The 12,200-nt window shown below is 38.7% G+C and overlaps 1 protein-coding gene across 2 annotated transcripts in view; it reads right to left on the reverse strand.

The window, feature by feature from the left end:
* Nucleotides 1-1,259: 1,259 nt before the first annotated feature.
* LOC124117217 (retroviral integration site protein Fli-1 homolog) overlaps nucleotides 1,260-12,200 on the reverse strand; it is a 52,887-nt gene continuing 41,946 nt past the window's right edge. For both annotated transcript variants that reach the window (XM_046478990.2, XM_046478989.2), the window contains exons 7-8: nucleotides 7,094-7,141; nucleotides 1,260-3,927 (exon numbers count right to left, since the gene is read on the reverse strand). In XM_046478990.2, the coding sequence (XP_046334946.2) occupies nucleotides 3,404-3,927; nucleotides 7,094-7,141 (572 nt within the window). In that variant the 3' untranslated portion in view covers nucleotides 1,260-3,403. The remainder of the gene's footprint in view (nucleotides 3,928-7,093; nucleotides 7,142-12,200) is intronic.

A 12,200-nucleotide genomic window follows, 5' to 3' on the forward strand; every position in this document is an offset into this window, starting at 1 on the left:
ATAACCTATGTATGCCTGCTAGTAATTCTTTAACCTATGTATGCCTACTTGTAATTCTATAACCTGTGTATGCCTGCTGGTAATTCTATAACCTATGTATGCCTACTTGTAATTCTATAACCTATGTATGCCTGCTAGTAATTCTATAACCTATGTATGCCTACTTGTAATTCTTTAACCTATGTATGCCTACTTGTAATTCTATAACCTATGCATGCCTGCTGGTAATTCTATAACCTATGTATGCCTACTTGTAATTCTATAACCTGTGTATGTCTGCTGGTACTTCCATAACCTATTTATGCCTGCTAGTAATTCTATAACCTATGTATGATTAAGAATAATTATGATAAAATAGTCAGTATATATGGCACAAGATGACAAATCATGGATTGTCACACTCAACTTGCTTGCTTGGATATCCAGTCATATCAGTGACATTGCGTTTTAGTTCTAGCTGTCATCAGTGAATTGAACATGCAAACTTGCAAAGTAATTGCACATCTGCCTCAACTGTTTTTATTGCTGAAAGGGTACTTCAGAGACATATAACTACAGCCGGCTCGATACGGACAATCTGCCCCTCCCGTAATCAGCGTCAGTGTTGTCGCTATTCTAACGAAGATTTATGGAGAACTATCAACCCGTTTTTTGTCAGTTTTTCTTTTGGGTGCCCACAGTAGCTGATATCGACCATACATGTCTACTACAGAGATTTTACAACGTTTCAGTCCCGTAACAAGCCCGACATGGGTATTCTTGGGTATCGATCCCCTTGTCGTTCGTTATACTGGCGATCTACAAGCTGTGTGTTGACGAGATGACACAACCATGCAGATACTTTTGTCTGGATATGACAGCAGTGTTACGCGCCGCGAAGCCTGGTGACTTTACGAGTATACGTATTGGTTGTTGATGTAGTTGTGGTGATTTGAGTCATTGTAATAGTTGAAGTGGTTGTGGCAGCAGTAGTTAGGGTTGTTGTGGTCATGGTAGTGATAGTGGTTGCAGTAGTTGTGACAGCTGTAGCGAGAGCATTCTGTCAGTGTTTCGTCGGCTACATATTTTCAGCATATAAATTGTCTGGTTTGCAAAGGTTAGATATCATATTTGAAAATCGTTTAGACGTGATTACATTGTGTTAATGGCGACGATCATTCGAGAATCCAACGTTACAAAATGTACACGACATCAATATGAATTGTCAAACACAATCCATTCATTAAATATTTATTTCATTTTAAAAAGGGAACGCATAGTATCCGTCGAATTGTTTTTAATCTCTGTTGTCAATATTAATTACAAACAATTGAAGGTTAAACAAAATATAGTTAATTCCCTTACAGGAAATAACATTATGCAAATCATGTGAAATAAATTATTTTAAAAAGTATTCAAGTTTTTTTACTGTACATACAAAGCATAGCTCACCTGGTAAAATTATAATGAAGCAGCATCCTGACTAGAGTCGATAATATTTCAGGTGAGCTACACAAAAAGGACTATACAAAAAAGACTGAGAATGGGTGATAGTATGGACCTCGACATGGGATGTGACAGTCTGATGGCGTTCAATAAATTGTTAAGTACATGACAGACCCTGAATGGTAGAATTGGTACACAATGGTAAAATCATTGAACTTGGCACTGAAAATGTATATACAATATCTGAGACACGGACGCCCTGTACATTTGCCTTTGAGAGGGGGAGGGGGTGGCTCGAAATGCAATTTATGAACATTTGGAAGCGAATGACATTCACATGGTGAAAACAAAGCTCTGGTCCTTACAGACCAAAATCTGATAATATTGGATTCGAACCTCCAATCAACGTTTTCTAGAGTACAACTCGGACAACTTAGATTACATGTCCTAGTCGTGTATACGGTGTTGGCGTACTGATATATTTTCATATTTTCAAGTGAATCAAGTGAAATATTCTATTCACGGGCATGGGAAAAACGCTCTAAGAATTCGGGGTAATAGAAAAAACACATGAACATGTCATTTATGATGTCGAGCATGGTTATGGTGCTGACAAACCTAGAAACATAATCGGGGTGAACCCACAATCAAAGGTTTCTGGCGTATCCAAGAGCCGCATCTCTGACATGCGCACTTTTAACCAGTGGGTCACATGGGGGCATCAGATAAAATAATAGTATACTTACATAACGGGCATCAGATAAAAAAATGTATAATAGGGACAAGAGATAAAAATGATAATAGAAATGGGGCATCAGATAAAATCATGGTATACTTACATAACGGGACATGAGATAAAAAAAATGTATAATAGGGACAAGAGATAAAAATGATAATAGAAATGGGGCATCAGATAAAATCATGGTATACTTACATAACGGGACATGAGATAAAAAAATGTTTAATAGGGACAAGAGATAAAAATGATAATAGAAATGGGGCATCAGATAAAATCATAGTATACTTACATAACGGGACATGAGATAAAAAAATGTTTAATAGGGACAAGAGATAAAAATGATAATAGAAATTGGGCATCAGATAAAATCATAGTATACTTACATAACGGGACATGAGATAAAAAAATGTTTAATAGGGACAAGAGATAAAAATGATAATAGAAATGGGACATCAGATAAAATCATAGTATACTTACATAACGGGACATGAGATAAAAAATGATTAATAGGGACAAGAGATAAAAATGATAATAAAATTGGGACATCAGATAAAATCATAGTATACTTACATAACGGGACATGAGATAAAAAAATGTTTAAAAGGGACAAGAGATAAAAATGATAATAGAAATGGGACATCAGATAAAATCCTAGTATACCTACATAACGGGACATGAGATAAAAAATGTTTAATAGGGACAAGAGATAAAAATGATAATAGAAATGGGGCATCAGATAAAACAAAAGTAGACTTACATAACGGGGAATGAGATAAAATGCATAATATATCAGGGGCATCAGACAAAATAGTATACTACATACGGGGGCATGACATAAAATACAATTGCATAATGGGGGCATGATATATATCAACTAACATATGGGAGGCAGGAAACAGGTTCAATACCCGGGGCATGATATGTATTCCGCTACCCCTACTAGCACTTGAAAGTGTTATAGCACTAGAATGCCAGGCTCTCGCATCTTTTACAGTAAACACGGTACATGTTATCTGTTTATCAGGTGAGCTATGAAGAGACTAGAAAGTTATTAATTCCATACGTATTGACCCTCGTCATGAGCGTCCACCATCCGCACCAGACGTCGATATGTTGAATAACCAGGAACAGTGGTCGCGGACATCTATGGCCAATGCCAATGTCATAACACCACTGATTTCATTTCCCAGAGTCAGCAGTAGGTCTATGTACAGTATGTACAAACGGCGAACGAAGGGTTTAGTGCGCATAGTACGTTCCCAGATGTGAGCTGAAGTGACCTGTATGGTGTGGAATCACTGGTCCGGGAATCCCCGAGAATATATTACTGTTCGTGTTGGACCAGTACCCCGTGTTTCCCCCGAACAGACCCGTGGGTGGGGAGGATATGGTTGAGTGAGCCGTGGGAAACTTGGGACTTGGGTAGCCTGACATGAACATGTCCTGCTGGTAGCGGAACGCGGAGGTGTCCCCGGAATTCTGCTGGAGACACTGTGCCAAACCGGCAAAGTCAAACTTGTAGGCGTATCTCTTGCCGTGAACCTTCGTCATGATGTTCTTGTCGTAGTAGTACCGCAGTGCACGGCTCAGTTTGTCGTAGTTCATGTTGGGCTTGCTTTTCCTCTCCCCCCAGCGTCTGGCGACTTCATCCGGGTCCACGAGTTTGAACTCCCCGTTTGTCCCCTCCCACGTGATGCAGGCGGCGTTCTGGCTGTCCGACAACAACTCCAGCAGGAACTGCCACAGCTGGATCTGACCGCTGCCTGGAAAATAGAGGATAGAGAGCATGAGTATATACGTGTGGAGGAGTGGAGAGAGCATAAATATTATGTATAGAGGAGAGAGCATGAGTATATATGTATGGGCGGAGTGGAGAGAGCATGAGTATATATGTATGGGGGGGAGAGAGCATGAGAATATATGTATTGAGGGTAGAGAGAATAAGTATACATATATATAGGGGAGAGAGCATGAGTATATATGTATGGAGGGGAGAGAGCATGAGTATATATGTATTGACGGTAGAGAGCATGAATATATATGTATGGAGGGGCAAGCATGTGTATATATGTATGGAGTGGATAGAGCAAGAATATATATGTATGGAGTGGAGAGAGCATGAATATGCATATATAGAGGGGAGAGAGCATGAGTATATATGTGTGGAGGGGAGAGAGCGTGAATATATATGTATGGAGTGGAGAGTATGAGTATATATGTATGGAGTGGAGAGAGCATGAATATGCATATATAGAGGGGAGAGAGCATGGGTATATATGTATGGAGTGGATAGAGCAAGAATATATATGCATGGAGTGGAGAGAGCATGAATATGCATATATAGAGCGGAGAGAGCATGGGTATATATGTGTGGAGGGGAGAGAGCATGAATATATATGTTTGGAGGAGAGCGTGAATGAATATATATGTAAGGAGTGGAGAACATGAATATATATGTATGGAGTGGTGAGAGCATGAATATAATATATATGTATGTAGGGGAGAGTACATGTGTATATATGTATGGAGTGGAGAGAGCATGAATATATATGTATCGAGTAGAGAGAGCATGAATATTTATCTATTGTGGGGAGAGAGCATGAGTATTTATGTATGGGGGGAGAGAGAGCATGAATATATATGTATGGAGTGGAGACAGCATGAAAATAATACTAATGTATGGAGGGGAGGGAACATGTGTATATATGTATGAAGTGGAGAGAGCATGAATATGTATGTATGGAGCGGAGAGAGCATGAATATATATGTATTGAGGGCAGAGAGAATGAGTATATATGTATGGAGTGGAGAGAGAGCATGATTATATATATATGGAGTGGAGAGAGCATGAATATAATACATATGTATGTAAGGGAGAGAGCATAAGTATATATGTATGGAGGGGAGAGAGCATGAGTATATATGTATGGAGGGGAGAGAGCATGAGTATATATGTATGGAGGGGAGAGAGCATGAGTATATATGTATGGAGTGGAGAGAGCATGAATATAATATATATGTATGGATGGGAGAGAACATGTGTATATATGTATGAAGTGGAGAGAGCATGAATATATATGTATTGAGTAGAGAGAGCATGAATATATATGTATGGAGGGTAGAGAGCATGAATATATATGTATTGAGTAGAGAGAGCATGAATATATATCTATGGTGGGGAGAGAGCATGAGTATGTGTGTATGGGGGAGGGAGAGCATAAATATATATGAATGCAGTGGAGAGAGCATGAATTTAATACATATGTAGGGAGGGGAGAGAACATGTGTATATATGTAAGGAGTGGAGAACATGAATATATATATATGGAGTTGAGAGAGCATGCATATAATACATATGTGAGAGGGGAGAGAACATGTGTATATATGTATGGAGGGTAGAGAGCATGAGTATACATGTATGGTTGGGAGAGAGCATGAGTATATATGTATGGAGTGGAGAGAGCATGAATATATATGTATGGAGTGGAGAGAGCATGAATATAATACATATGTATGGAGGGGAGAGAACATGTGTATATATGTATAAAGATGAGAGAGCATGAATATATATGTATGGAGGGGAGAGAGCATGAATATATATGTATGGAGGGGAGAGAACATGTGTATATATGTATGGAGTGGAGAGAGCATGGGTATATATGTATGGAGTGGAGAGAGCATGAATATATATGTATGGAGGGGAGAGAACATGTGTATTTATGTATGGAGGGTAGAGAACATGTGTATATATGTATAAAGTGGAGAGAGCATGAATATATATGTATGGAGTGGAGAGAGCATGAATATATATGTATGGAGGGGAGAGAACTTGTGTATATATGTATGGAGTGGAGAGAGCATGGGTATATATGTATGGAGGGGAGAGAGCATGAGTATATATGTATGGAGTGGAGAGGGCATGAGTATATATGTATGGAGGGGAGAGAACATGTGTATATATGTATGGAGTGGAGAGAGCATGAATATAATACATATGTATGGAGGGGAGAGAACATGTGAATTTATGTATGGAGTGGAGAGAGCATGTGTATATATGTATGGAGTGGAGAGAGCATGAATATAATACATATGTATGGAGGGGAGAGAACATGTGAATTTATGTATGGAGTGGAGGGAACATCCGTATATATGTATGGAGTGGAGAGAGCATGAATATAATACATATGTATGGAGGGGAGAGAACATGTGAATTTATGTATGGAGTGGAGAGAGCATGTGTATATATGTATGGAGTGGAGAGAGCATGAATATAATACATATGTATGGAGGGGAGAGAACATGTGTATATATGTATGGAGTGGAGAGAGCATGAATATAATACATATGTATGGAGTGGAGAGAACATGTGTATATATGTATGGAGTGGAGAGAGCATGAATATAATACATATGTATGGAGGGGAGAGAACATGTGTATATATGTATGGAGGGGAGAGAACATGGGTTCATATGTATGGAGGGGAGAGAACATGGGTTTATATGTATAAAGTGTAGAGGGCATGAGTATATATGTATGGAGGGGAGAGAACATGTGAAAATATGTATGGAGTGGAGAGAGCATGAATATAATACATATATATGGAGGGGAGAGAACTTGTGTATATATGTATGGAGGGGAGAGAACATGGGTTTATATGTATAAAGTGTAGAGGGCATGAGTATATATGTATGGAGGGTAGAGAGCTTGAATAAATATGTATGGAAGATTGTCGCAGCAGTAGTAGCAGCAGCAGCAGCAGTAGTAGTAGTCACAAATCCACTAGTTTGTATCGTCTTCAGAGAATCAATAAGGTTTTACCATTTGTCCTGGGTGTTGTAATAACTAATTCATTTTTAAAATTTATCAACATTAAAATTTAATAAACTTTATTTTTGGACTTATAAGAACGTTTTGGTTTCTTATATTTACCTGAACTCGACAGTCTTGTAGCAATCGGCGTGAAAAGGTCGTAGGGATCTGAGGAAAGAAAGCCATAGTTAAAATCTGTTTACCCAATACTCAACAACAGAAAATACTTCCAGCTATTTCAATTACACTTCAACACTTAATGACGGCAACAGCTATTATTCTCTCGTAAACTGCCAGCCCCCGTTGTGTTGCTGGCTAGAGCTTGCGAGGTCTCCAACACCTGAATACATGATACGCTTTTAATAGATTCAGAAGTGTGCGGTTATGAATTGAATCACGTTTAAATTTAATTTAAACTCCATTCAATTTTTAATTTAAACTTTTTGCCCCCACCGCGAACTCAACGGGAATGATTTTTTAACCTCTAGTCTAAAAGCAATAAATTGTTGTAGCGACTTAAACAGTCGCAATGAGTTAGATAATAAACGCCCGTATTGAAGTCATAAAAACACTTCATAATGGGTAGGAAGTTCTGCTGATGGCGATCTCAAGCGCCAAGTCATTACTGGGTAACAGGTGGAGACAGTGTATTGAAATCACAAATCTCGTGTGAATCATGTTTTAACAGTTAGCACATGTTTATAACAAATGACAAAAAACATTGATTTGTACATCAGTACGCTTATGGTCTGTGAAATCGCATTTTCAAATCTATTGTTACCCCGTGGTTACCATGATAGCCTCAATGATGGAGTCGATATGGAAGGAAAATGAAAAGGAATGCCAGCAAAAGTGAATAACGTGTAAAGATTTTTTCCACAGCTGAACAAAAAGAGATTGAATGTTTGTTGAGGCGTGGATTTCAGCGGCCTCGGAGAAAGACTTCGCACAGGGGTCAGACAATTGCATTACAAGTGTCTAGTGTTAAGAGGGCTAACTGAATTGGGCGATACGACAATCCCACAGCGACTGTCGGGTCCGACAGATGCAGAATAGCCGTAACATGCAACTATCGTGCTGCTATTGTGGAGCTTCAGGCTGTTACTTCATATACCGATGGTACACCAAATTGGTGCAATGCAGCGTTCAACGCGACAAAAAGTCACTGGGTACACATAAAAAAGGACCACTATCATATCCCGAGGTGGGCGTGAGAAAACAGAAACAGCTCATGTTACTCTTTAGGAATCATGAACTTTTATTGTCGGGATACATTAGGTTTTTTGCACGTTTACTTGTTTTCAATGTCAAATAATATTTTTTCCCAAGTCACAAAAGGTTCATTTGTACAGACTATATGTTCTGTCTGAAAGGAAACATGTTATGTTTAGCTTTAAGAGAATAAATGTTGTTGTTTTTTAAACAAATTTTAAAGAATGACAGTATGATTAAAAGAATAAAAGGTCTGTTAAAAAGAACAAATGATCTTATTAAAGGTGAAATTGCCTGTTCAATGGGGGTCTCTTTAAAAGTACAAATAGTTTATTTAAAAGAATAAAAGGTCTGTGTGCAAAAGAATTAATGGTTAATCCGTGAACCAAAACCCCTTCATAGCTTTATGCTTCATTTAAGAATATTTCTTATCTTTGTCATTTTTTTTCGCGATAGCATGAAGAATACATATGAGGTACCACTGTGAAGTCGCCCTACTTTAAAGTTCCCGAATTCCCAATTATTCACAACAACAAATCAAATATCCATAATGAGATTTTTAATCAACTCCTGGATTAACGGAACGTCGGTGACGCCGCTCCGCTAAAACAGAATAACTGTCATGTAAAGGGCCACCTGCACGTTGGCGTGACGTCACAACAACACAGGTTGAACTTGCTTCAATGGCCCGGCTCGCGACAGTCATTTGACAATGTGAGCGGACATCGCGGGTCAGTGCAGCGCACGGTGATATTTCCCTCTCAGCAAACACGGCCATTCATGGTGAACAGCCCTTCAATCTAGGCAGGGTCACTGCGGGTCACGGGTGGCTGAACGACTAGACTCGACGCTCGGGTACTCTCGACTTGGCACGCGACAGACGCGTGTCACTGGGAGGTACCTGAAGGATGGAAGCGTTCGTTCGGTGACATGCGCTACCTGGGGTCATCGCGTTCGTGAATGGAGGAGGGGGGGGTGCGGAGGGGGAATATCAGCTGTTTTTGAGATCAGGCTGTGTAGGAAGTACTTTTCCCTTTTACGAAATGAATACCTCGTCTAATGTTCTGATTCTTGAAGGAAGGATGGGTTGTCCAAAGCTTATTTTAAAACTACGCCCAGTCTTAGAACTAAATACTGAGACTTACAATGTGAATCACATATAACTAAAAGCGGCCAAACGATTTCTTATCATAATCTCAGATCTCTGCTACAAGGAGTCTATTCCGGCTATTCCGACTAAGCACGTGTTTATGAATCACTATCCAATGCGTGAATACCAGGTGTTCACGAAAATGTGACCGTATCCTGACCCACTGGTGGCACCCGTCACAAACACATGCAAAGGCATGTCAAGTGTTCAACTGAACAAAAAACGGATGGTCTAAATGTGAAATTGCATAGACATCATGTTCATCAAATATGTGTCAAATTGGGAGATCTCCTCTACATGAATACTTATTATGGTAAGAAAGGGGTTTTTTCACGCTTGTCATGTCTCGGGCAACTATATGTGAGATTGAGACATGACATCGCTGAGGCTGGCGCGGAACTCAGACAACATGCATGGCGACCGAACTAACCACCCTTACTTCAATGTCAGCCACAGAAGGTGAAAGAACCAAATATAGATATTTTATAAGGCATTGAACAGCAGTTTGCAGTATGCCGTCAATATTTCACATTGCATTTCAAACTATACCTAAATCACATTACACATCGGAAATGCATGAGCATGTTTATCAGCTAGTTAGAAGGGCAATGGATCTAACGTAATTAGCTTTATTTTGTCTCAGTGTTTTTTTCCAGGCTGTGTCATTTCTGCGGCTTCTTGTCTGACAGTGTTAACCAAAACACAGCTCCCATCCTTCTCCGCATCTGTCTCCCCGTAATGAAAATGAGAAATCTAATCTGGGCGAAACCTTTGAAACGCCACAATGCAGCGACCAATCTATGGCGTAGCCGACATCGAAAGGTTTCTTTGATATATTTCGGAAATCCGCAGGGAGAATGACCGTTGTATCACAAGCATGGTGTCTTTAAAGTTTGCAGCTCACAAGCATAATACAGGAAGCACACGGGGCTTCCTATTGTGAGACTGCCTTCATATCCTTCCGCCACGGGTAATCGACAATGACACGATAATAGGACACACAAAGTAGGTCCTCCGTGGATGCTCGGCGGATTCAGCTATACCTGGACTCTTACACGAGAAAGAATACCTTCAAGTTCCCGACCGTTGTTTTGCCAGTTCTCACGACGAATAATTATAGGTCATTCTCCTGACGCTAACAGGAACGTTATTCCAGAACTAAAGCCTAGACTCGCGAGGAACTGTACTTTAGAAAAACTAAAGATGCAGCTATGGCTATTATTTACTATAAAGTCGTTTGTTGATGTAATAAAAGCGTCAAAGCTCTTTCCATAAGCACATATGCGAGGGTCAAACTCCAGCAGTGAATAGGTGCAGTATCGTTTATGATGATAAAAATATTGATTCAGTAACTCACTGACCAAACAGAATCTTGTTGTATGGTTTGTAAGTTTGACAATTAATTAAACGGTTTATTTAAGGGTTTACAAACTACAAGTTCATACGAAACCTATGCTACATACTGTCTGTTTCTAGTTTTATGCTGTAGTTTTGAACAGAGAAGTTCATTCATCAAGGTCACAGACCCATAGTATATATCAGTTCATTGTATAACAGTACAGATACACTATATTCTATATAGTAATTATAAGTACAGAAATATACATAAATATCAAAATAGCATATACACTTACAGTAGCCTCGCATTGAAGTCAATGAAGTATATTAGTTCTTGTTTACTCAGTGTAATGTCCTTGCATGGTACACATATTCAGTTGAACAATAGCGTTTTCGCACTTAGAGGACGTACGGCTCACAAACATTTCATGGGAAGGAGCTGATGTATTATATGGGAACTCTGTAAGAGACTAAAGAGTTCTTCTGGCACTTCTTCAAGACATACAAATATTTCCATTTAGCAAAACATTTTTTCAGGATATCCCACATGTCCAGCAAATAGGTTTGGTTGTAAACCTGAGGCATAATTGATATTTCCATTTTTCAAAAACATATTATTATTTTTAAAAACAGCCAATCTGTCCAAAGTTAACATGAATCACTACATGTAACTGTTCTTCTGGCACAGCGAATGCTGTATCACACTGTTCGTGTCCTTTCCCATAAAGTATCGCATAACATTCTCAGTTATCTTATACAATCTCAGTTATCACATACATTCTCAGTTACCATATACATTCTTAGTTATCACATACATTCTCTGTTACCACATACATTCTCAGTTATCACAAACATTCTCAGTTATCACATACATTCTCAGTTACCATATACATTCTTAGTTATCACTTACATTCTCTGTTACTACATACATTCTCAGTTATCACATACATTCTCAGTTATCACATACATTCTCTGTTATCACATACATTCTCAGTTATCACATACATTCTCTGTTATCACATACATTCTCAGTTATCACACACATTCTCAGTTACCACATACATTCTATGTTAACACATACATTCTCAGTTAACACATACATTCTCAGCTACCACATACATTCTCAGTTATCTTATACATTCTTAGTTATCTCATACATTCTCAGTTATCATATACATTCTCAGTTAACACATACATACTCTGTTACCACATACATTCTCAGTTACCACATACATTCTCTGTTACCACATACATTCTCTGTTACCACATACATTCTCAGTTATCTTATACATTCTTAGTTATCTCATACATTCTCAGTTACCACATGCATTCTCTGTTACCACATACATTCTCTGTTACTCCATAATTCTCAGTTACCATAAACATTCTTAGTTATCACATACATTCTCAGTTACCACATGCATTCTCAGCTACCACATACATTCTCAGTTATCTTATACAATCTCAGTTATCACATACATTCTCAGTTACCACATACATTCTTAGTTATCACATACATTCTCTGTT

The sequence above is a fragment of the Haliotis rufescens genome, unplaced genomic scaffold (genome assembly GCF_023055435.1).
Source record: "Haliotis rufescens isolate VD_foot unplaced genomic scaffold, xgHalRufe1.0.p SCAF_17, whole genome shotgun sequence".
Classification (NCBI taxonomy): domain Eukaryota; kingdom Metazoa; phylum Mollusca; class Gastropoda; order Lepetellida; family Haliotidae; genus Haliotis; species Haliotis rufescens.